This window comes from Lissotriton helveticus, chromosome 1_1, assembly GCF_964261635.1.
Source record: "Lissotriton helveticus chromosome 1_1, aLisHel1.1, whole genome shotgun sequence".
NCBI lineage: Eukaryota > Metazoa > Chordata > Amphibia > Caudata > Salamandridae > Lissotriton > Lissotriton helveticus.
This window is the reverse complement of record NC_136057.1, coordinates 1,371,361,652-1,371,386,054: the sequence shown is the minus strand read 5'-3', so window position 1 is coordinate 1,371,386,054 and position 24,403 is coordinate 1,371,361,652. Positions and strand designations below refer to the sequence as shown.

Sequence of the window (24,403 nt, the reverse complement as noted above, 5' to 3'; positions counted from 1 at the left end):
GGATCAGCCCTCTCAGGAGGCTGACCCAGAGACCCCAGAAGGAACTGTCCTAGACGAGCTTGAACCTGATCAGGTTGAGTTTCTTGGGACAGGGGGACCTTCCAGGGCAGACTTGAGACAGGCCCAATTAGACTGTACCTCTCTTGAACCCCTCTGACAGCAGGCTGCTGCTGAGGCTGCAGGGAATGCTACAGGTGCCCATAAGGTATATTGGGAAGATGGAGTCCTATACTCTGAGGCAAGAGACCCCAAGCCTGGTGCTACCAGGAGGCTGGTCATCCCCTTGTCTCTTAGAGGTTTCCTTCTCACCTTAGCCCACGAGATTCCCCTTGCAGGTCACTTAGGCCAGAACAAGACTTGGGACAGGCTTGCCCCACACTTTCACTGGCCTCATATGTCTGAAGACACTAAAGAGTTTTTTCGCTCATGTGTCACCTGCCAAGCCAGTGGCAAATCAGGTGGCACAACAAAGGCCCCCCTCATACCACTACCTGCGGTGGGGGTACCCTTTGAAAGAGTGGGGATAGACATTGTTGGACCAACGGACCCCCCAACAGCATCTGGGCACAGGTTTATACTGGTGGTAGTGAATCATGCCACCAGGTATCCAGAAGCTATTCCCCTTAGGACCACTACAGCTCCTGTTGTGGCCAGGGCCCTGCTTGGAGTTTTCTCCAGAGTGGGGCTTCCTAAGGAGGTTGTCTCTGACAGAGGTGCAAACTTCATGTCAGGATACTTGACTGCCATGTGGAAGGAGTGTGGTGTCAATTATAAATTCACCACACCCTATCACCCACAGTGCAATGGGCTTGTTGAGAGATTCAACAAGACCCTCAAAGGGATGATAAAAGGGTTACCTGAAAAGCTTAGGCGAAGATGGGACATCCTTTTACCCTGCCTCCTGTTTGCTTACAGAGAGGTCCCACAGAAGGGGGTTGGATACAGCCCTTTTGAGCTTCTGTTTGGGCATCCTGTAAGAGGACCCCTATGTCTTGTAAAGGAAGGATGGGAGTTACCTCTCAAAAAGCCTAAACTTGACATAGTGGACTATGTACTTGGTCTCCGCTCCAGGATGGCAGAGTACATGGAGAAGGCATCCAAAAACCTTGAGGCCAGCCAAGAACTTCAAAAAGCTTGGCATGACCAAAAGGCTGTCCTAACTGTATATCATGCAGGACAGAAGGTGTGGGTGTTGGAGCCAGTGGCCCCAGCAGCTCTCCGAGACAAATGGTCTGGACCCCATACCATCATTGAGCAAAAGGGAGAGGTCACCTACTTGGTGGACATGGGAACTCCCAGGAGCCCCCACAGGGTGCTTCATGTAAACAGGCTCAAGACATTTGTCAACAGGGAGGACATGGGCTTGCTCATGGCCACAGATGAGGGGCAGGAGGAAGAGAGTGACCCTCTCCCAGACCTGCTCACTCAGAACCCTGATGATGGGTCAGTAGATGGTGTAGTCTTTTCTGACAGCCTCTCTGAGCATCAACAAGAGGATTGTAAACAGGTTCTTCAATCCTTCAGACAAATGTTCTCACTGACCCCCAAAGAAAAACCAAAGGTGATGATGGACGGAGCGTTGACAATACAATGTCTTCAGCCGGGCTTGCTTGACTCCAGTGGCAAAGTGAGCAAGGGACTCACGACCCCCAGTCAGACAAACTGGTGCACCCATGAGGTGGACACTGGTGACATTCTGCCTGTCAAGAGTAAAATCTACAGGCAACCTGACCACGTCAGGGACTGCATTAAGAAAGAAGTTCAAAAGATGTTGGAATTGGGAGTCATTGAACCCTCAGAGAGCCCTTGGGCTAGTCCTGTAGTTTCAGTGCCAAAACCTCACACCCAGGATGGTAAGAGAGAGATGAGGTTTTGTGTAGACTACAGGGGTCTCAATGCTGTCACTAAGACAGATGTCCATCCAATACCTAGGGCAGATGAACTGATAGACAAGTTGGCTTCTGCAACTTTCTTAAGTACATTTGACCTAACAGCTGGTTATTGGCAGATCAGGTTAGCTGAGGATGCCAAGGCCAAAACAGCATTTTCTACCCCAGAAGGTCATTACCAATTTGTGGTGATGCCCTTTGGTTTGAAAAATGCATCTGCCACTTTTCAAAGGTTGGTGAACCAAGTTCTCACTGGGTTGGATGACTTCTGTGCAGCATATCTAGATGATATTGCTGTCTTTAGCTCCACCTGGAAGGATCACCTGATCCACCTGAGGAAAGTTTTGAAGGCCCTGCAAAAGGCAGGCCTCACTATCAAGGCTACTAAGTGCCAGATAGGGCAGAGTCAGGTTGTGTACCTGGGCCACCTTGTGGGTGGAGGCCAGGTTCAACCATTGGAGAGCAAGATACAGGCCATAAAGGCCTGGGCTCCTCCAACCACCCAGACACAGGTCAGAGCTTTCTTGGGCCTGTCTGGTTACTATAGGAAGTTTGTCAAGAATTATGGGTCCATTGTGACACCCCTTAATGACCTGACAAGCAAGAAAATGCCAAAGAAAGTTCAGTGGACAGTTAGCTGTCAGAAGGCATTTGATGACCTAAAGCAGGCCATGTGTACTGCACCTATTCTCAAGAGTCCTGACTACTCAAAAACCTTCATTGTCCAAACAGATGCATCTGAGTTGGGTGTGGGAGCTGTTCTATCTCAACTGAATATTGATGGTCATGACCAGCCCATTGCTTTTATAAGCAGAAGGCTGACCCCTAGAGAGAAACGTTGGTCAGCTATAGAGAGGGAGGCCTTTGCTGTGGTTTGGGCCCTGAAGAAGTTGAGGCCATACTTGTTTGGAACTCACTTCAAGATTCAGACCGACCATAAGCCCCTCTTATGGCTAAATCAGATGAAGGGTGAAAACCCCAACCTTCTTGGGTGGTCCATTTCCCTACAGGGGATGGACTTTACAGTGGAGCACAGACCAGGGACTGACCATGGCAATGCAGATGGTCTCTCCAGGTATTTCCACTTACAACAGGAAGACTCACCTGGTCAAGGTTAGTTTAATGTCCCTAAGTTGGGGGGGGGGGGTTATGTAGGAGAGTGGGGTCTGCAATCCTATGGTCACCCCAGATTTTTGCTTTTTGCTTCACTGGTTTACGACTTTCCCTGGCTGTGGGCCTGCTAATCAGACCCACAGCCTAGCTGTTCTCTCTCTAAATTGACAACCATGTACTTTAGGTGCATTTACCAATTGGTACTGGGCCACCTTATCAGTCCCTGTACAGTGTACCTTAGGTATCCAGGGCATAGGTGTACCCAGGGCCTACCAGGGGCTGAAGTATGTATTATGCCACCCCTGGCTGGCCATCTAAAACTGACACAACTGGCTGCACGACAGCTGGGGCAAGATGGTGTAAACACCCTTTGCTGTAGATATAGTTTACCTATATCTAACCCTAAAATGGACACATATCTTCCTATCAGTCACTCCTATGGCAGGCCTTATCAATCCTGAAGGCAGAGTGCTTGGAATTATGTGAGATGGTGCTCTGGCATGAGCTGAGTCCGTCTGCAGCTTGCGGAACCAAGTCCTAATAGCTGTTCCATGATAACGCTATACCATATACTCTTAAGTGCATTATAAACTTCGCGGTTAAATGCTAACTCTGGTATAGCATTATCAAAACATGTCGAGTAAGGTGTCATACGAATTGGAATACTACCCCCTCGCCAATTCTGGCGACGGGGGTAGCATTCCACCCTTCTAGAGGGACACGACATGTATGTAACTGTGAACCCCGGTTAAAGTTAACTCGAGCCTTGGCATCACAAAATGGATGCTGCCACCACAGACACAAGTCTGACCTCCTGCTGCTGGGAGTCCTTCCAGCATGGGAGGCTTGGACAAAGGGTTTCCTGCCTTGGTAGGTGCTAGCACCACCCCAGACAGGATTTTGTGTATTGGGTAGGATAGGCCTGAAAGGAATGAGACATGCCTGGGGCACACAAGGTGTCCTGTGCATACACCGGTTCAAACCAGTTGCTGTGGCATCCCTGCCCCAGCTCTGGCGCAAAACCGGACAAAGGATAGGGGGTGTAACCACCCCCCTTCCTGGTCCCACCCAGGGGAGGGACCTAGTCAGTAGTGCAGCCCCCTTTAGCAGGATAAAGGTAGGAGCTGGTCCCATTCCAGATTAGATTAATCCTGAACTACTCTACAAGAAGAAACTCTGGACTTCGACGTTCTGCTCCACAAAAGACTGAAGAAATCTCCCTTGTGGGCAAGGAGTGTCAACCCTGCAACTGCAGGCACCATCATGCGTCCAGCGGCTTCCCTTTGTCGTCTTCCCTCGAGGATCCAAACTTCAGAGCCCGACGAGACCCGGATTCCCAGACCTCTCCGACCTCAACCTACATCTGCAGCACAGCTGAGACCCGTGGGTGCGACGAGACACGTGGGACCGGCCATCTTGAAAGAAGTTGCACTTCGCTTCCAGCACGACTCCCGAGGTAAACTCGACCAAGTGCTTTGGGGACTGAGAAGCCCCAACCCCGAGCAGCCCCTGCACCGAAGATCAGCCCTCCAGCATCCACGAGACCTGCGTGGGGCCCTTCTGCTTGTTTGCTGCTCGACGCGTTGTCTGGTCACTTGCCAGCTGGCTAGTGGTCTCCTAGACGACGAACTTTGAAATCTTTGCTGCTGGTCTGGTTGCTCCAGACTGGCCCTTGCTCCCTTTCAAAAGAGGGGCACCCCGGACTCTCCTAGTCCGCAGCAGACGCTTTCTCCACTCACCGCGTGGGTTGCCTTTGCCCAGGCCTGTTGACGCCGATTCCGGATCCAACACCGCCGACAGAGAGAGCCTGCGTGGGACAGTTCGTGCCTCCATCCTGGTCGTCAAAGACACCTCCTGGTCCACGTGGCTGCAGAGTCAAGCGTCCACTCTTCACCTGATCGCGACGACGACATCTGGTTCCTTCCTGGTTCCACTCCAGTCACTGGCTAGTGACTGTGAACACTGTCCCCTCTGCTTTCAGGTCCTCTTCTTCACCGATCCACCCTTGGATCGCACCGGACATCTTCCTCTTGGTCGCCTGCAGCATCTTTTCTTTCAGGCTCCATTGACTTCAACGCGAGAACCCGACACACTTTGACACCTATGCACCCGCAGCCCGTGGGTGAGGTAACAAGAGTATTTCGGTGCTCAAGGGTAGTTTAACTGTCCTAGAGTCCAGTTCCACAGTCGTTTTAGTCCTAACTAGTCAGGATTGTCCGTACTTACCTTTAACTTGAACTGTACTGTCCATAGACGTTGTTACGCATCTCGCGTGTGAGTTCACACTCTGCACACGCGTTCCGTGGGCCTCCTATTACTTACCTAGAGTTAGTGTAGCGTGGTCCCATCGATCCTACAGCCTCTGGACAGCTCCATTCCTTTTATCGACTTTCACATTCCACTTACTTAGTATATAGTTTGTCGTGCCCCTAGGGCACCATTGTAATTTTGTGCAACTTATCGTATTTTTCCTAAGAGATTGTCATGTGCTTAGCCCTCTGATCTCATAAAGAGTTCAGAGGTGTTTGTTATTAATAAATATATTGTTTATTTTCATAACAACCTGCGTGGTGTGCTTTCATCTGATATTCAAGGGGTTATATTGTGGTAAAACAGCTGGCTTCACATGGCAAAAGAGTTTAGCCTAAGACTGCTTTCTCCATGCTACCATTAGGATAGCTGGTCTATAAGGTTGACTTACAACCAATCACCACAAGGGTTGTTTGGACTGATACATGGTGATCACTAGAACTAGTGAGCATCATATATCAGGCCAACTTCTCACACTCAGGAGCCAGATCGCAAGGTTCAACTGTTGCGGATCTGGGTGCTCAATGTCGCCATGGCTCTGCGTTAAAAGGCTGTGTGTTAATTGCAGCCTTTGATGAGGAACCACGCAAAGTTCTAGGAACGTGGTGTACCATGGTTGCCTCGCCCATGTTGGAGCAACTAGGATCAGTGTCATTGAGTGTTGTCGCAGTTTGCGTGCCACTAGTGGTATGAGCGGGGCTGGGGGAAAAGCGTACACAAACTTGCCTGACCAGTTCATCCATATCGCATTGCCCTGAGACTGCGGGTGTGGAAACCTGGCGGCGAAGTTTTGGCATTTCGCGTTTTCCCTTGTGGCGAACAGGTCTATTTCTGGGTGACCCCACTGCTGGAAGTACGGCTGCAGCACTGAGGGATGTATCTCCCACTCGTGCATTTGGTGGCTGTGTCTGCTGAGCAGGTCCGCCATCTGGTTGTCCTTGCCTGGGAGGTGTTCTGCCATGAGGAAGATGTTCCTATGAATGGCCCACTTCCACATGCTTTGCGCTAGATGGGACAACTGTGGAGAGTGTGTCCCTCCCTGCTTCTGTATGTAGTACATGGCAGTCATGTTGTCCGTCCGGATTAACACGACTTTGTTGCACAAATGTACCTTGAACGCCTTCATTGCCATAAAGATTGCCATCAGTTCCAGCAGGTTGATGTGCATCATTTTTTGCTGTGTCGTCCATAGTCCCTGCACTGTGTAATCGAGGACATGCGCTCCCCATCCTAGGAGAGATGCGTCCGTTGTCAGCACTATTTGTGGTACAGGCTCTTGGAACGGTCGTCCCTTGCAAAGGTTTTGTGGTTTCCACCAATGCAGAGAGTTGTATGCGCAACCGGTAACCAACACTAGGTCTTTCAATTGTCCCTGAGCCTGGTTCCACACTCCTGGAGCGGACGCATGTGTAGTCTTGCGTGAGGGACTATGAAGATGCAGGAGGCCATCATGCCTATCAACTGCATAAACACCCGTGCTGTGAGCGAGTGTTGTGGTCTGAATTTCTGAATGAGTAACTGAATGCTGTTGATTCTGGCTGAGTTTGGCTGCGCCTTTGCCGCCAGAGTGTCTATTGTGGCTCCCAGGTACTGCTGTACGTGGGCTGGCTGAAGATGAGACTTTGGGTAGTTTAATGAGAATCCGAGCATGTGTAGGAGGTGAATAGTGCGGGACACGTGACTGGCACATTGCTGGGCTGACTTCGCTTGGATGAGCCAGTCGTCCAGATAGGGGTAGACGTGAACATGGTTTCTTCGTAGGTGTGCAGCCACTGTTGCTAAGCACTTGGTAAACACCCTGGGGGCTGTGGTCACCCCGAAAGGCAGTACCTTGAATTTGTAGTGCTGGTTTTGGATGGTAAACCTGAGATACTTCCTGTGTGCTGGATGTATTGGTATGTGGAAATACGCATCCTTTAAGTCTAGGGTAGTGAGGAAGTCTCCCTGACTGAGTAGTGGTAGAACTTGCTGTAAAGTGAGTATGTGAAAATGTTCTGACAAGATGTATTGGTTTAGGGGCCTGAGGTCTAGTATTGGCCTGAGAGACCCGTCCTTTTTTGGGGATTAAGAAGTACAGAGAGTACACCCCTGTACCACGTTCTTGTAGAGGGACGAGTTCTATGGCCCCTTTTTGCAGCATGCTGATAACTTCTTGCTGCAATAAGTCTATGTGCTCTGCAGACATAGGACGGTGTTTTGGGGGTATGTTGGGTGGAGTGGATGTTAGCTCTAGACAATAACCATAGTGAATGAGTTGTCTTACCCACCTGTCTGTGGTAATGCTTTTCCAGACTGGCAGGAACTGTTGTAATCTGCCCCCGACCGGTGTTATATGGTCCGGGGGCAGCGACAAGGCGTCACTGCTTAGTATTGGCGGAGGATCTGGTGTTGTTATTCCCTCGTCCTCTGCCTTTACTGCTGTTGCCACGGTATCCACTAATCAAATGGCGGGGGAGTAGGAAATATCTGATCCTTCAGTTTCCTTATTTTAATGCAAAAAATCAAGTGGGGAAGGATCACTTGTCCTGCATGAACCAGGGTATGCAGGAGATCTCACGAATGTGTCTCCAATAAAAAAAATAATAAAAAAAAAAGATTTCCACACTTGGATTAACACAAAAGATAACTGTCTGAAGTTCACGTACAACGCGAACAATATGAGCCTAGATTTTCTTGACATCACGATTTATGCAGAAGATGGATATCTACAAACGCGCACCTTTTTTAAAGAAACAGCAAAGAACAGCCTCTTATCCTTTAAGAGTTTTCATCCCCGTCCTTTGAGGGAAAATCTCCCCTACAGTCAATTCCTTAGATTAAGGCATAACTGTAGCAAGAACAATGAATATCGAGACCAAGCAGAAGACTTGTGTAAAAAACTGGAAGATCGAGATTACCCGAGGCGAGTGGTAAATAAGTGCAAGAAACGAGCACATAACCAAAACAGAGAAGGCCTACTGGAGACAACAACAGCAACAGAGCCGGAGAGTCTGACTACATGTGTCACAACCTATAGTCCAGTAACTGACAAAGTCAAGAAGATTATCAACAAAAACTGGAAGATTCTCACATCCGGTACCCTTTCTTGGCCCAAACCAAGATTTGCCAACAGACGGAGTCGAAACTTAAAGGATATCCTGGTACATACAAGACCACCTCCCGCCAAACAACAGGAGAGAACAAATCTATGGGGGAATCCCCCGATCACTGGACATTACCCGTGCGGTTCATGTTCTGTTTGTAGTTTGACTCAGCCAACAAAAGAACTACAATTACTTCCCAATTTCAAATGGAAGATACGGAGACACACCAACTGCAATACCAGTCATGTAGTAAATGTAAATGTAAATGTACAGGAATTTATATAGCGCAAATCACCAAGCGGTTTCTAAGCGCTTGCTTAGGGAACCCGTCCTGGTATTCCCCTGTGAGATAACCCCAGCAGGGTATCCGCAAGGTGAAAGCCAGGCATCCCGCCGCGAGGGGCCGTTGTGGAGATTAAGCAAGCTATTGCCCAGAGTCGCAGAGTGTGAACCCGTGAATCGAGTAGGCACCGGAGCGAGAATTGTCGAGTCCATGGACATTTTAGGACTCAAGACCCCACCGAGCCGGGAATTGAACCCTGGTCCCGGACTGACCTCTGCTTCCAGGTCTGCCTCCTCTAACCAGTGAGCCACACTTCTCATATAGTATATATGATAACCTGCCCTTGTCTCCTCAACTACATCGGTATGACGTGTCGGAAAGTTAAACAAAGGATTGGGGAGCACCGGAGCAACGTAAAATGTAAAAAGAGTACAACCAAGATGGCTAGTCATTATCTAGAAAAGAACCACACAGTGGATGAACTCAATTGGGTCGTTCTTGAAACGTTAGAGACAAAGGACAGTAATGCAGAAAGGATTCTTTTTGAAAAGGAACAACGTTGGATACATCGATTGGGGACAGACACGAGAGGTCTGAACGACAATATTCCTTGGTTGAGTGTGCTGAGATAGGAACTGAAGATTTAAAAACAGAAGACATCTTGGTACACCCTCACTTATAGAAGTATCATTATGAACAGATGCCTCTCTCACAGCTGAAAAAGCACCAATGTGTTCCTTTCAAATAATTCAATACTTATGTATACAGCTAACTACACAACGATTTATCTATCTGTAACTACTATATGACACTTGAACCTCTTGCCTTCGTCTACCCAGCGGTCCCCTTGACGTTTTCGGGAATACGGGAAATAATTACAAGTCTAAGAATCATAACAACAGAGTCATAATAACAGACTTTGTCTGCCATATGAAATAATTAATTTAAATAATCTTAATGACCCGAATATAAATAACACACACAATCGTTCCAATTAAGAATAACTCCCTTTCATCAGTCCACTGAGTGGCCCTTTTGATGATTTTTCGGAATACGAGAAATAATTGCAAATCATAGAGTCACAATAAGAGATTTAATCTTCTGAATAAGAAAATCACCTCGAATTTTTTTTTGATGACCATAAAAAATGGCTCATACAAAATTCCGGACTAAGAATAACCCCTTGTTTAAATTCCCCGTCTTTTAGCTGTGGTACTATTTCGAACGTTCCGATATTCAACACAACAGCAGACGGTCAGTCCTCTTTCTATCACTTTGGACTCGGGACCTTAAGTGCGACCCGGAAGAAGAGCTCTGCTACTTCCGGGCCACAAGAGGCAGCTGCAGCGTTATGCAAAGCGCGAGGAGCGGAGCATTAGGTACTCGACCCCAGCTCATTTCAGCTACAGAACCGCAAGTATTATTTACTCTACCTTGCTAATATATATACGTTCTTCTACATTTAGCCCCCTCGAAGCCCTTGTCACACCCGAAGGAGGTGTAATTGATTTACACTTCAGGTATACATTCCAGCGCGAATAGCAGATCGGCCTGAGCTTTTCTTTGCGAGGCACGCATGACACGAGCTGATTATTTCAGAAATGTAAATGCCACAAAAATTGATTAACTAGATATTGCATATAATTTAAAACGTTATTGCATGAGATCTTACCACATTTCTCATTTGATAAAGAGCATAATGACTATATTTTAATAATAGTGGTTAAGAGATTGAATAGGAGACATTTAAGCTCCACCTTACCGTGCATGACTGTAGTACACACTATCACTACAAAACCTTCTTTTTGCATGGTACACGGTTGTTGGAGAAAGAGAGAGTTGACACTGCCATTTACTGGGGGTTATGAAGTATTGCCATTTTAAGTTGCATCAATTTGCGTTGTCAAGTAGTGATTTCACTATGTTATATGTCTCCCTTACCCTTTTTTCTCCCTTTGTCTGTATACATATATCACATTTGATTCACAGGTACATCGCGACCTTAGAGAACAGAAACAGGTTGAAAATTTCCCTTTTCTAAACAAAACACTTGCTTGCTAAAATTTAGTAAACCAGTATCACTTACACCTACCACTATTGGTCCTGAAGAAAGCCCCTAAGTCCGAATCCCGGCAGAGGGCTGAAACATGTCGGCCACTCTAAATTCTTACTAATGCTCGTGCGTCCTGGAAACCTAATATTTTTCAATAGAACGCACAGATTTCGAGCACTCCCTCATGGGACTCACCCGAACCCAGACTTAATAAAAGTCACTTTCTGGCTATCCGGGTGTTTTTTAACATTTTTTCTGCACTTTGTCCACATCACTGGCTCACTACTGTTTTTAACCAAGGGTAAGATCCTCCTGGTGGAGGCTGCATACCAAAACTAACCCGATGATTATGCACACACGTGTACCAAGAGCGGAGAACCAAGATATACCGCTTACCACGCTACCCAACACGTGCATGAGGGTTTTTTATTGTAGACACATTCGTGAGATCTCCTGCATACCCTGGTTCATGCAGGACAAGTGATCCTTCCCCACTTGATTTTTTGCCACGGTATCCACCTCTGCTTGTTTGAGTATAGGTGGTTTGCGTGTTCCCTTTGTTGTATTGAGTCTGCTGGGACGCCTGTCCTCTTGTAGCTCCTCTGTTATTGGAGCGACGAAAGGAAGCACCTCTGAATTGTTGAGACGGCAAGGCCCCCATAGATTTGGCTGTCTCAGTGTCCTTTTTAATTTTTTCCAAGATGGAGTGTACATCCGGGCCATATAAAAAATCAGGGTTTACAGGCTGATATAATAAAGTTGTTTGAATCTCTGGTTTGAACCCTGAGATACGCAACCAAGCATGCCTTCTGAGCATGACACTAGTGTTGATGGCCCAGGCTGCAGTGTCAGCTACGTCCAGCGCACATTTAATGGAAGCGTTGGATATGAGTTTCCCTTCCTGTATTAGTGTTTCCGCACCTTCTTTGTAGGCATCAGGCAAATGTTGTAGTAGTTGCTCCAATGTGTCATAATGTGCCCTATCATATCTGGCTAATAGGGCCTGTGTGTTGGAAATTCTCCAGATATTAGCTGCCTGTGCAGCCACCCTTTTCCCAGAAGCTTCTAACACTTTAGACTCCTTGTCTGGAGGAGGAGCATCACCAGTAGTTTGGGAGTTGGCACGTTTACGAGCATTGGAGACTACCAAAGAGTCCAACGGCAACTGTCACTTAATGTATGTAGGGTCCACAGGCGCCGGTCTGTATTTTCGTTCAATTTAGGGGTTAATAACCCTTGCTCTGGTGGTCTCCTTAAAAATGTCTCCTGCGTGTTTGAGGACACCTTTTAACATTGGCAATGTTTTAACTGATTTCTCGGAAGTGGAGAAAGAGTCAAACAAGAAATCCTCCTCAATTGGGTCAGCATGCATGTCCACATCATGATTATGTGCTGCCCTCTCTATCAGTGCGCTAAACGCCGCTGTATCCTCTGTGGGCTAAGTCTCTACAGGATAAGAGGGAGTATCAGGGATAGGTTGTGACTCCCCCTGGTCAGCAGTGTCTGTCCAGGTTTGAGCCTGGTCATCTTGATCATTGTCCGCAGGGTAACTATATTGTTCATCATAGTTGTACCCTAGCTCATCAGTAGAGCGTGTGGGTGAGTATGCATAAGTGTCTTGGTCATGGTACTGCACACTCTCAAAAAGGACAGGCTTTTTTAGTGGAATTTTATAGGATTCCAGTGGATTTTCCGACCTGATTTTTCGTTGATAAATAGTAAGTGTACCAGTGTCGGCGTCGATATGGAGCTTCGACTGTTCATCATAGGAGGGCTCCTGATACACAACGCTTGCTTCTTGCGGATGACTCCTTGTCACAGTTTTGGAATGCTCGATCCCTTTTTTCGGATCGGTAGCCTTAGGCCGTGCTGTTGGGGGCAGTCCGAATTTTATCGGCGTTTGCTGTTCTGACGTCGATATGGGACAGACAGACTTTGCCTTGTCGTCGTGCATTTTACTGTGCGTCGACTTTGGTACTTGCGTCTGAGGTGCGCTCCTTTTTGTCGATTCGACTTGCTCCTTCGAGGCGCCTTTTGTTTTCGGCTCGAGGGCTTTGACGAGCTGTTGTTTTTCGACCCGGTGCCTTGGTTCGAGGGCCTTCTGAGAGTCGAGTCCTTTGTTTGTGTCGCTGTCCGTCGTCGCCGCCCTCGTCGGTTCGACGTATTTCGCTTTAGCGAAGGACTTTAGCGCACCAATCTTCGGATCGGCACCCTTTGCGGTCGACCGTTTAGGGTCATCGACACTTGTCTTCGACGTCGATTCCGATGTGCTTGCACTCTTCGATCCGATGGGTGACTTAAGCAGTTTCGGTTTCGAATGTTCCTCTGTAGGTTTCGCTTTCGTTTGGGCGACCGATGGCTCCTGTGATATATTCTTAGCCGGGCCGATACGCGGAGCTATAGAATGCTTAATATGATCTTGGCTAAGGCCTTTCGGCGATGCCTCGACCGGAGCCTTGGAAAGTTTAAGAGTGTCTTGTTTAGGCCCAGTACCCACTGTTGGGCCTGGTTCATCACTTGAGTCGTCATCGACGGCTCCGATGGGGGACACGTCGTCCATTACCTCTTCGACGGGTTCATCTTCAACGACATGCTCCTGGGTGTCGTCATAGTAGGTGGAGTCATGTTCTGAACCTGGATCCGACGTCTGTTCTGGATCCTCAGTCTCGACGACCTCATCGTCGTCTTCGTCGAAGATATTCACCGGGTCGGGCGCTGGCTTCGTCATTGTTTGTCTCGCTGCACGTCGGAACCTAAGTGTCTTCTTCGACCGGAACCGAGCACAAGCTAGACAGTTGTCCTCATTGTGGTCTGGTGATAGGCACTTGTTGCACACCGGGTGTACATCGATGTGCGGGTTTTTGAATTACAAAGGGGGCATCGTTTGAACGGGCTCCGTTCCATCGACGATCGGGCCTTTGGTGTCGAAAAGGCCACGCGGCGCTCTTCGACGTCCTGCTTCGAAATAAACTGGAACAAGAACTTGGCACCGATCGAAAGAACAATACCGACGACCCCAAAGGCCTTTTGGCCTTGTAGAACGTTTCCAAACTGGAGTTAAGAAAAGTACATCCGAACCCAATGGCGGAAAAAAACAATCTGAGGATGGAGAGGATGCCCATGCGCACTGTAGTCCAGGGGAGGAGCCACCTATCTCGTGATACTTCGAAGAATCTTCCAGGACAACAATGTGCAATCATCCGGACCCAACACTAGGCGGCGATCTATGCATAAGATGTGAATTCAGCAGCCCATATGCCTCGAACAGCAAGTTTCCACGAAAGGTACTGCAATTAACAAAAGTGTAATGGTTCAAAAGGAGGACCCATTAATCTTGTTAGGTTAATGTTTAAGTTCCATGCTGTGGCAGGTGGAAGTTTAGAAGGAATTATTCTTTTAAGTCCCTCCATAAGGAAAATGCTACTTACCAGTATGCATCTGTTCTTGGCATGTAGAGCTGCAGAGTTACACACTGTGCATAGATCGCCACCTAGTGTTGGGCCCGGATATTTGCAGTTTGTTGTTGTCCTGAAAAGTTCTTTGGAAGTCACCAGATAGGTGACTCCTCCTTTGGACCACATTGCGCATGGGCATCGGCTCCATCCTCAGATTGTTTTTCGCCATTAGGGAAATGATGGAGCTTTGCAAGAAAGGAAGGATGCCCATGCAATCAGTATCTAATTAAGATAATACTGGAACAGACAAGGGTAGCCGGGGAGGCGGGTGGGCGTGTGTACATCGGAAGCTCTACATGCCAAGAACAGATGCATACTGGTAAGTAGCATTTTCCGTTTGAGGCATATAAGCTGCAGATTACACACTGTGCATAGATTGTATAGCAGTACCCACTCTTAGCAGCAACCACCCCTATCTGTTGCAGTAGTTTGAAATAATGTTTTGAGAACAGCCTGGCCCACATTAGCTTGTTGTTTGGTTTGCACATCTACACAATAGTGTTTTGTGAATGTGTGCGGTGTAGACCATGTAGCTGCTCTGCAGATGTCATCTAGGGGAATGTTCCCTAGAAATGCAATTAAAGCCCCTATTTTTCTTGTAGAATGGGCTTTAGGAGGAACAGATAACGTACGTTTAGCTTTGTGGTAACAAATCTGTATGCATTTGACAATCCATCTAGCTATCCCAGATTTTTAAATGGGATTACCTTTGTGTGGTGGTGAGAAAGACACAAAAAGTTGTTTTGTCTTACAAAAGGGTTGTGTTCTCTCGATGTAGTATAGCAATGCTCTTTTGACATCTAGGGTATGAAGTGCTCTTTCTGCTACTGTCTGTGGCTGCGAGAAGAAAACGGGCTGTTCCACCGATTGATTGAGATGGAAGGGAGAAATGACTTTGGGCAGGAATTTTGGATTAGTATGTAGAACAAGGAGTAGTATCTTACCTTTAACTCCAGCTCTGTAGTAGGGGTATCTCCGTTATAGTCATAATCTAGTGAATAGTCCCACCGATGTGCGTGGACCCCGGAGCAATCAAAAATAATCTCTTAAACTGTCTTCATGGCAGTCCTGCATAGACACTTAAGAGAAAATTAAAGAGAATAATGGAGCCTGTACCTACAAGGCTACACTGTCCAGTACTTCAACTAGAAATGCCAAGGATATAACACCAATAACACATTTAACACAATCTGTCAAGTTTCACCCATTGAGAAACTTTCGTCCCCTCACCAAATCCTTGGAATGATAGAGAGGAAGCCAAGGACAGACAAGCCTCCATAGGCTGCCATTATGTGTCTGGAAAAGGGATACCATGCCTTTAAGGAACTCTCTGGAGACCCCCTGTATCCCAGCATGCTCAGCCCCTTCCTTTTACTTTCAGTTCTTTTTGAAGGTGCATAAAGCCAGGCCTGTAGCATACATCACAGTACCATTTGCTCCACCGGGGAGGAGGGCGGGCGCGCGCTTATGACTATAACAGAGATACCCCTACTACAGAACTGGAGTTACAGGTAAGAAACCTCTCCTTCTGTAGTAGGGGGATCTCTGTGTATAGTCATAATCTAGTGCATAGAATGGCAAGCCCATCCAAAAACAACCCGGCGGTGGAGAAATATAAACACAACACCACTATTGTGCGAACAAATTCCGCAGCGAAGCCTGCCCAACCTGAGCATCTGCTCTGGCATCCGAGTCCAGACAGTAGTGTTTCGCAAAGGTGTGGACCGACTTCCAAGTGGCCGCCCTGCAGATCTCTGCAATGGGAACATTTCAAAGCAAAGCTGTTGTAGCTGCTTTGCCCCTGGTAGAATGAGCCTTAGGCTTACCCCCTAAGGTCTTATTCGCTTTCTGATAAAGCTGGATACATGACACAATCCACCTAGAGATGGACTGTTTCGAAGTAGCCAGACCAGTCCTAAACGACCCATAGTTGACAAACAATTGGTCAGATCTACGAATATCCTTGGTCTTATCCAGATAGAATTTCAACACCCTTCTGACATCCAGGTAATGAAGAGACCGTTCCGCTGGAGTGGAAGGATTCTGAAAAAATGTTGGTAAAGTTATAGTCTGATTAACATGAAAATCAGAAATCACCTTGGGATGGAGCTTAGGGTGAGTACGCATAACAACCTTAGCAGCATGAAATACAGTACAAGGTTCCTGGCAACCCAATGCTTGAATTTCACTCACCCTGCGGGCCGATGTAATGGCCACGAGGAACGCCGCCTTCCAAGACAGGTGCTGCAGGGAAGCCTTATGAATAGGCTCGAAAGGTTCTTTCATCAACCTGGACAGCACCACCTTCAGATCCCATGAAGGCGAAGGAAGCCGAACAGGAGGGAACACCTTCTTCAACCCTTCCAAAAAATCCTTAATCACAGGGATTTGGAAGAAGGATGTCTGTGAAGGGCATTTTCTGTAAGCAGTCAATGCAGCCAGATGAACCTTAATGGAATGGAAATTAAGGCCACACTGAGCTAGATGCAGAAGGTACGGAAGGATAACATCCTCCTTGCAGGTCGTCGGATCATAGTTCTTAGACATGCACCAGATGCAGAATCTCTTCCACTTGTAAGCATAAGAGGTCCTAGTAGACGGCCTCTTAGCCTCCTTCAATATGTCCATGCAATCCTCAGGAAGATTCAAGTGGCCATATTGCACTATCTCAGGAGCCATGCCGCCAAACTCAACAATGAGAGGTTGGGGTGCACCCTCTGCCCCCCGAACTTCGTGACAAGGTCCGGCCGACACGGCAGCCGCCGATGAGGCGGGATTGACCGGTGAAGCAGGTCCGTGAACCACCACTGCCTGGGCCATTCCGGAGCAATGAGGATCATCCGCGCCCGGGACTGGGCCAGCTTGATGAGCACCGCCGGAATCAGGGGAATGGGTGGAAAAGCGTACAGAAAGATGTTCGACCAGCTGATCCATAACGCGTTCCCCAGGGTCCCCGGTTGGTAATACCTCGAGGCGAAGTCGCGGCATTTGCTGTTTTCGGCGGTGGCGAACAGATCCACGTCTGGAGTGCCCCACATGGCGAAGATATCGTCGAGCACCTCGCCGTTTATGACCCACTCGTGTTTTTTTTTAAGCAACCTGCTGAGGACGTCCGCCTGAACATTCTGCACACCGGGCAGATGAGTTGCCGTTATCGTCAGTCCTTTGGCTAGCAGCCAGTGCCAGATCGCCGGCGCCTCCTGTGACAGTGTGCGCGATCTTGAGCCCCCCTGCTTGTTGAGGTAATACATCGTGGTCGTATTGTCCGTCTGCACAAGCAAGGAGTTGGTCTGGAAGAACGGATGAAAGGCCTTCAGTGCCAAGTGAACAGCTCTGAGTTCCAGGAAATTGATGTGATACGTGGACTCTGTCGGAGACCACGTTCCCTGGATCTGTAGATGGTCTGAATGCGCTCCCCAGCCCAGGAGAGACGCATCCGTAACAATAGTCCGAGTCGGGATGTCCTTGTGGAAAGAAACCCCTCTGAGGAGATTCTCTGCTGAGCACCACCATCTCAGGGACTGTTGAGCGTGAAGAGACAACTGAATCCGGTCGTCCCAACACCCTTTCCTCGGGTCCCACTGGTCCTCCAAACATTCCTGTAGCGGCCTCATGTGTAGGCGCGCGTGCGGAGTGAGGAAGATACAAGAGGCCATCGATACCAGTAGAGAAGACACCGTCCTCACTGTCGTAGATGGAGCAGCTATGAGAGCCTGAGCCTTCCGAAGGATGGATAAGCGTCTCTCCTCCAAAGGAGACACGCTTGCCGACAGAGTACTGATGGAGGCTCCCAAGTACTGCAGGCACTGCACAGGAATCGGGACAGACTTGGACAGATTTATGTGCAACCCCAGACGATTCAACAGGACGGCCGTCCTGTTGAAGTGCAATTGCGCTTCCTGGAAGGTGGAGGCTTTGATCAACCAATCGTCCAGGAAAGGGTAGACAAACACCTTGTTCTTTCTCAGGTGTGCCGCTACCACAGCCATGCATTTCGAAAAAGTCCTGGGTGCAGACTTCAGTCCAAACGGTAGTACGGTGTACTGATAGTGATTGGTGCCGACGAGGAAGCGCAGGAAATTCCGATGTTTCCGTGCAATGGGCACATGGAAGTACGCATCTTGCAGATCTATCGCGCACAGCCAGTTTCCTCTCTGCAGCTGAGGATAAATCTGGTGCAAGGACAGCATGCAAAACTTTTCCCTGCGAATCCACTTGTTTGCTTGTCGCAAATCCAGAATGGGTCTGAACTCTTTCTTGTCCTTCTTCTGTACTTGGAAGAAGCGTGAGTAAAATACCCTTTGAGACAGAGGGACGTCTTCTATCGCCCTTTTTCTTAACAGGGTATCGGCCTCCGCCTGGAGCTCGCGTATTTGGAATTGCGAGCCGACCGGTGGAATTGCTTGAGGCGGGCTGGTGAAACGAAGACTGTATCCATTGCAAACAATATTCAGCACCCACTTGTCCTGACAGCAGTACAGACTGCGGTGGTGCGAGAAAGAGCACTGGCTCAGGGGAAACAAATAATTGTAGTGACTCCAATTCCAGCCTTAGAGTCTGCAACAAAGGCAAGGGTCCCTAACACTAAAGTCTTACATCCGAGATGGATACAATGGGCTAATTCTCTCTATGCAACAGATGTAGAATATAGGTACAACCCAAATCTAAAGACACAAGCATTCTTGCAATATGAACAAGAATAACCTCTACCGAATGAAATAATGCCTCTAGATCAGTATGAATATATAATTTACACTGACGGATCTGCTCAACCGGCCATAGGAAGTAAGCAACAATATAGCGCAGCATGTGCAATTGTTAAAGGTTGCATGCGGATGGAAAGTTCCATCCAAGTTGCATGAAAACGCAATCTCTAGGAGACTGCATGGCACACCTGGCAGAACTAAAATCCTTGATACTGGCACTGGTAAATACGGATCAAGAATTCGCCACACTAATTCTAGGCAATTCCTTTTACTGTGTGCAGTCATATAATGAATACTTGCAACACGGGGTTCAAAACGGGTTCAAAGATGCGAAAGGTGGCATACTTAAGGCATAAAATGCTATGGGAACAGGTAGTGGAGTTGAAAAAGGAACTACCAAGAGCTCACGTGATACATACAGTGAGTCATCAGCGTGATGGCGTTCACGTTGAGGAAATTCTTTGGCTGATGAAGCCGCAATGGGGGCTGTACGCAGTCTTCCGTAGCTGCAATCACTCATTCAAAAACAAGAATAGACAGTGAGATTATGGTGGCTATCACTGCTACACGAAAAAACAGCAAAGCAGTACCATAAAGATTTCCACACAAGTTCTCCTACAAGTTAAATGCCAATAACATGATGGGATAGGTTCTGTACATGCAGGAGTTAACAGTGACTGTTTCTTTATTAAAACAACGATATTGGTGGCCTGGATTAACAAAGCAGACTGTCTTGAAATGCGACATATTCCAGGAGATGAAAGGTTCCACCGTAACACGTCCCGCGCAGACACCATTGTTAATATCTGACATACCACTAGTGTGTGTCTACTTGGACCACTGCGGCCCCTTACAAAGAGATGGGGCTTACAAGTATATCATTGTTACAGTGGATTCCTGCTCAAGATTCCTATGGGTGTGGCCACAACGCTCGACTGGCGCTCGAACTGTTATAAAGATTTGCGAGTCTTCATAGGGACATATGCAATTGGAACATTACATTCTGACCAGGGCCCTGCGTTTAACTCTCGGGCTTACAAGGAGACCATACGAGAATTGGGTGTACCATTGCGGTACTCCTCTCCGTACCATCCTGAGGGAAATTCGGTTGTGGAGAGGAAACACCGAGACTTAAAGCAGTCTTTAACAGCTAGAGTATTAGGCACAGGTGAGAGCTGGGTAAAACATCTGTATGGAGTGCAGCGGGCTATGAACAATATGCCAAGAAGTTCTCTAGGGGGGTCACTCCATATGAGGTCCTATTTGGGACAAGAATGTGGGTACCTGATCTCGATTATAAAGGAACAGTGGCGGATGAAAAGCCTTTTGACATCAATGATCGTTTGGCTGTTTTACAGGATCTAAATGAATCCAGGACACAACAAAGTCATGTCCATTTAAAGCAGACCGCCACTGTGGAAGTCAAATCAGTCACGGCAAGACCTGTCTGGATCCCAAAAGTCAGGGATCTGGTCAGAGAAAAATCTCTAGCGGTGGTAGACAATGGGTTAACAACATTGATTTCCAGGATAGCTTTCTTAGGCAACATTGCATCTTCTGCGATAAACATACTAGAACAAGATTTGGCCATATTACAACACGAGCAATCTCAATTACGTTCTATTAAGTTATTAAGCTTGACGCTGCAATCTTTGCATGCAGGCTATGTGCCTTTGGCATTTTATCAACAGCACGTTTCTGTTTTCTGAATACAATCGAACAGATAAACAGACAGAAATGGCACAAAGGGGAACAAAAAATACAATGCTGTGTACTGAAAAACTGGATAGATTACCATTTACAGTGGCAGAATCACCGTCCACGGAATGGCTAATCCATAGCCATCTAACTCTCCCGGTCACTACTTGTCAGTTTCAGTATTGCCTTGAACAAAAGCAGGCAGGTAGATATGAAGAAATGGGTAAGGAATACATTAAGGAATCATGGGAATTACCATACAGATTTCGATGCCGCAGTGGGGATCGAGAAGTGTTTCTAAGCGGCACAAACTGTGGATCACTCACATGTCAGGATATAATGCTGCACGGGGCTCGTAATGGTTCTGTAGCGAACTTGTCCTGTCATCTGAGGGGAGCCTCCCTGCAGCACTCAGGCTACTTTCAAATAGGAGTTACTTGATGCTGAACAGTCAAGTCTGCTGCGGAATGCTCCAGGGAATCGCATAGCTAATAACTGTGAGCTCCAGGGTTACTTGTTGTATGCAAGTATTGTTTCCACCGACACATACAGTCAGGGAGGAGCCGTTATGGCCTTCACTGAATGCTTCTTTGATACAGTTCGATACTCTAGGCAGAATGAAAGCCATACTTTTACAGAAGTGTGTTCCCTTAATCTCCACGAGAGACTTTTGCTCTCCAGATCACAAGGTCTTCGGACACTTTTAGAGCTATAGCTTGCAAACATTTTCTTGTTAACATTTTTAAGTTATTTAGACGTTTGAAACATTTTGGCAAAACAAATGTTTTATGAACTTTGAGCATACATAGATCTAGTTAGGCTAGTAGTAAGGTAATAAGTTAGATATGTTGTCCATTTGGAAGAGGAGTGGGTGTTATATTCCATTTAGGTACCCTATATAGGGGCAGGTAACATTGTAACCTTTCACCTATATTCTTCCCTACATTACATACATAATGGTTCTTAGGGACTGATCTTTTACCTAGATACGACGCTGCATTCAGAACGCGTTTTTTCCCCTAGTTCGAATATCATACATTATGCATGAGGTTTCTTGGACGCACAGCAGGACTACCATCTCCTGTATAATATCTCTGTATGAAGTTCAGACCCGACTTCATCCTTTAGGCTGACAGAGTATCCCAGCAAGGTAGGACCCCTGGGGACACCTATGGGTATATATACACATCACATCTTGCTTAGAAAAGGAGAAGAGACCTAGACTTCCCGGCTGACAAACTGACCAGAGACGCTGAGGTTCCTGCATGCAGACGCTCCAGCTCGCAGTGGTCTAACATCCCTCACGGGGTGTCCAACTCGAGACCAGGACGGGGTTCCATATTCTCTCATTCTCAGGTAATGGGGTTGACTAGATCCGAGAGGGATTCTTGGCATAACACCTACACAGATGCTAGGTACATTTAGTACGGGAGACATCGTAGGTACGCACTTTTTATCCTGTATGTTATGTACTTGTACATATTCATGATTACGGCAAAATGGTAGAACTGTACCATCCCTTTAATTTTGTAGTACAGCCAATCATATATCTCTGCTACTGTCTAATGGTTGTTACAGCTCATCTATTCTACTATTCTACACTAGAACAACAACTGTTCAATAAATCCTTATTGACAAAATGCTCAGCATGTTTATTCTGTGTATCTCTGAGACCAACTAAGTGAGCACGAGTGACTGAGCGAAAGGAAGTATATTGTTTCCACGATCCTGAGGGCTCAGGGTTGTCATGTTCTAAGGTTGCCAGAATCTATTCTCTCCTTGGTCAAGGAGATTATAGTGGCACTGTGAGCTAGCTAATACAGACAAGCTATATCAGGTGGGAGTGCACGGAATCAGTCTGTTACCAATGCCACAGTTTATGTTATCTAACGCGCAGATCCTGATAGGTTATATAGGAACTACACGACAATGCAAGGGGTATATTTCTGCACCATATACTAACTATGGCCTTAAAAGAAAGTTAAATGTGCCAATCAGGTTTTAAGCCAATTTTGAGATGATTTAGGGGTCAGAGCACATACACTGGGCACTGGATGGCAGTGTCCCAGTGTTACAGAGGTCAAGATTACCAGCAGAGCAGGGGAGTCAAAAATATAAAATAACAAAATGGAATACTAGTAGTGAACTCTCAAAAAGGTGTCACTTTGCAACTCAAGCAATTTCGAGGTACATACCTGTTTGCAAAAGCGTAGGAAACCAATTGAGTAAGTCTTTCCCCAGAGGCAGCAGGTCCCGTACATACAGCTGGACCTGCAAAGAGATGGGAAATATATACAGTAAAATTATGGAAGGGCACTAGCAATATGACTAGTCAATCGTTAATTTCAATCACAAGGCATAACTGCTGCTCCCCAGTTTGGACCCAGCCATATGCAAATCAGTCTTGACCCTTCTCTCCATGGGAACAGTCCAGCTAGCACTTGAGTCAAGCTAGCCTGGCTCATCAGCTAGCCTGCCTCATGAGGGGTGACACCTCAATACTGATCCCAGGATTCTCGTTTCTGGTCCATGAAGGATCTGGCCTGGCAGTTCGGGCTGGACTGTTCCCATGGGGAGCACAATCAAGACCAATTTGCATTTAGTTGGGTCCAAACTGGGGTGCCGTGGTGAGCAAAAAACTATGGATTTAATCCCAGATCTTTGTACTGGGGATGAATGTCTGACATTGTTCAGCATTCCGTCCATTAAGTGTTCTTTTTGCATATGTCGCACTAAGTGGGACAGGTATGCCTAGACGTGGGTCCCCTCCTTATCATGCCACTGGAGTCAAAATAGCCTGGTTGATGAAGGGTGATCCCCCAAAACCAGTCCCCGGATGCTTGTTTCCGGTTCAGGGAGGGTCTGGGCTGGCACTTCGGGCTGGATTTTTCCCATGGGGAGCAGGGTCAAGACAGATTAACATATGGCTTGGTCATAACTGGAATGGCATGGTGAGCAAAAAGAGCTATGGATTTAGGCCCAGATCTCTGAACTGGGGTTTAATGTTTGACATTGTTCAGCTTTCTGTCCATCAATTATTCTTTTTGCCTTCAAGGACGCAAGCAAATATTAAACTGTGTCTAGTCTGTTGGTATCAATATTTAACTTTCATCCTATGTCTGGGGGAACTCAGCCAATACAATATTATGGCCACCCATTTGGTGTCATCGTTACAGCAGCGTCCGGGATAAAGTGTCTTCCTGATACATGCAGAAGCCTGAATCAAATTCTAAAAATGCATGGTTTGATCATTGAGATTGATAAAGTATTTGTATTGGAGGCTGCCCCAGTACTTACTCGATAGGCTTCCCACGGATCTCTGACATTATGTTGCTTTCTCCACCCAAGTACTCATAGCAGAGGCTCAAAAAGTTGTAGATCACAAAAGCTGCATAAGACAAAGGGTACACAGGTCAGGTGATGAACAGGTTTATTGGGTGAACCATTAACTCATGGCATTCCAAAAACCCCAGCCAAAACAAATCTACATGCATACTTACGCTCTACAACCCCATCCCTCACAAAGCACAGGATCATCCAAGCAAACTAACACAGGTGCACTACTTGGCCCTCAATACCAGAACACCTTTGATTATTAATGACAGATTTGGGACTTTCAAATTCTAGAGTATTAATTATGGAGAAGCAATGCCCCTTCACACCACAATACCCACAAACAGATGTAAAAAAGGTGGTTTATCCCGGGTTTGGTTCTGTAAAGGGACGAGGAGATTGTGTGATGAAGAGGTGGTACAGGTTAAAGAGATTGTAAGTCAATGCTTTGGGTCTTTAGTCAGAGTCAGACCACTAAGC

General features: G+C 47.1%; 1 protein-coding gene across 4 annotated transcripts in view; it reads right to left on the bottom strand.

Annotated features, from left to right (window-relative positions):
• The window catches only part of TMEM184B (transmembrane protein 184B), a 506,709-nt gene that overhangs the window by 197,604 nt on the left and 284,702 nt on the right, over window positions 1-24,403 (bottom strand). For all 4 annotated transcript variants that reach the window (XM_078683706.1, XM_078683698.1, XM_078683697.1 and 1 more), the window contains exons 4-5: window positions 23,888-23,978; window positions 22,786-22,861 (exon numbers count right to left, since the gene is read on the bottom strand). In XM_078683706.1, coding sequence (XP_078539832.1) covers window positions 22,786-22,861; window positions 23,888-23,978 — 167 coding nt within the window. The remainder of the gene's footprint in view (window positions 1-22,785; window positions 22,862-23,887; window positions 23,979-24,403) is intronic.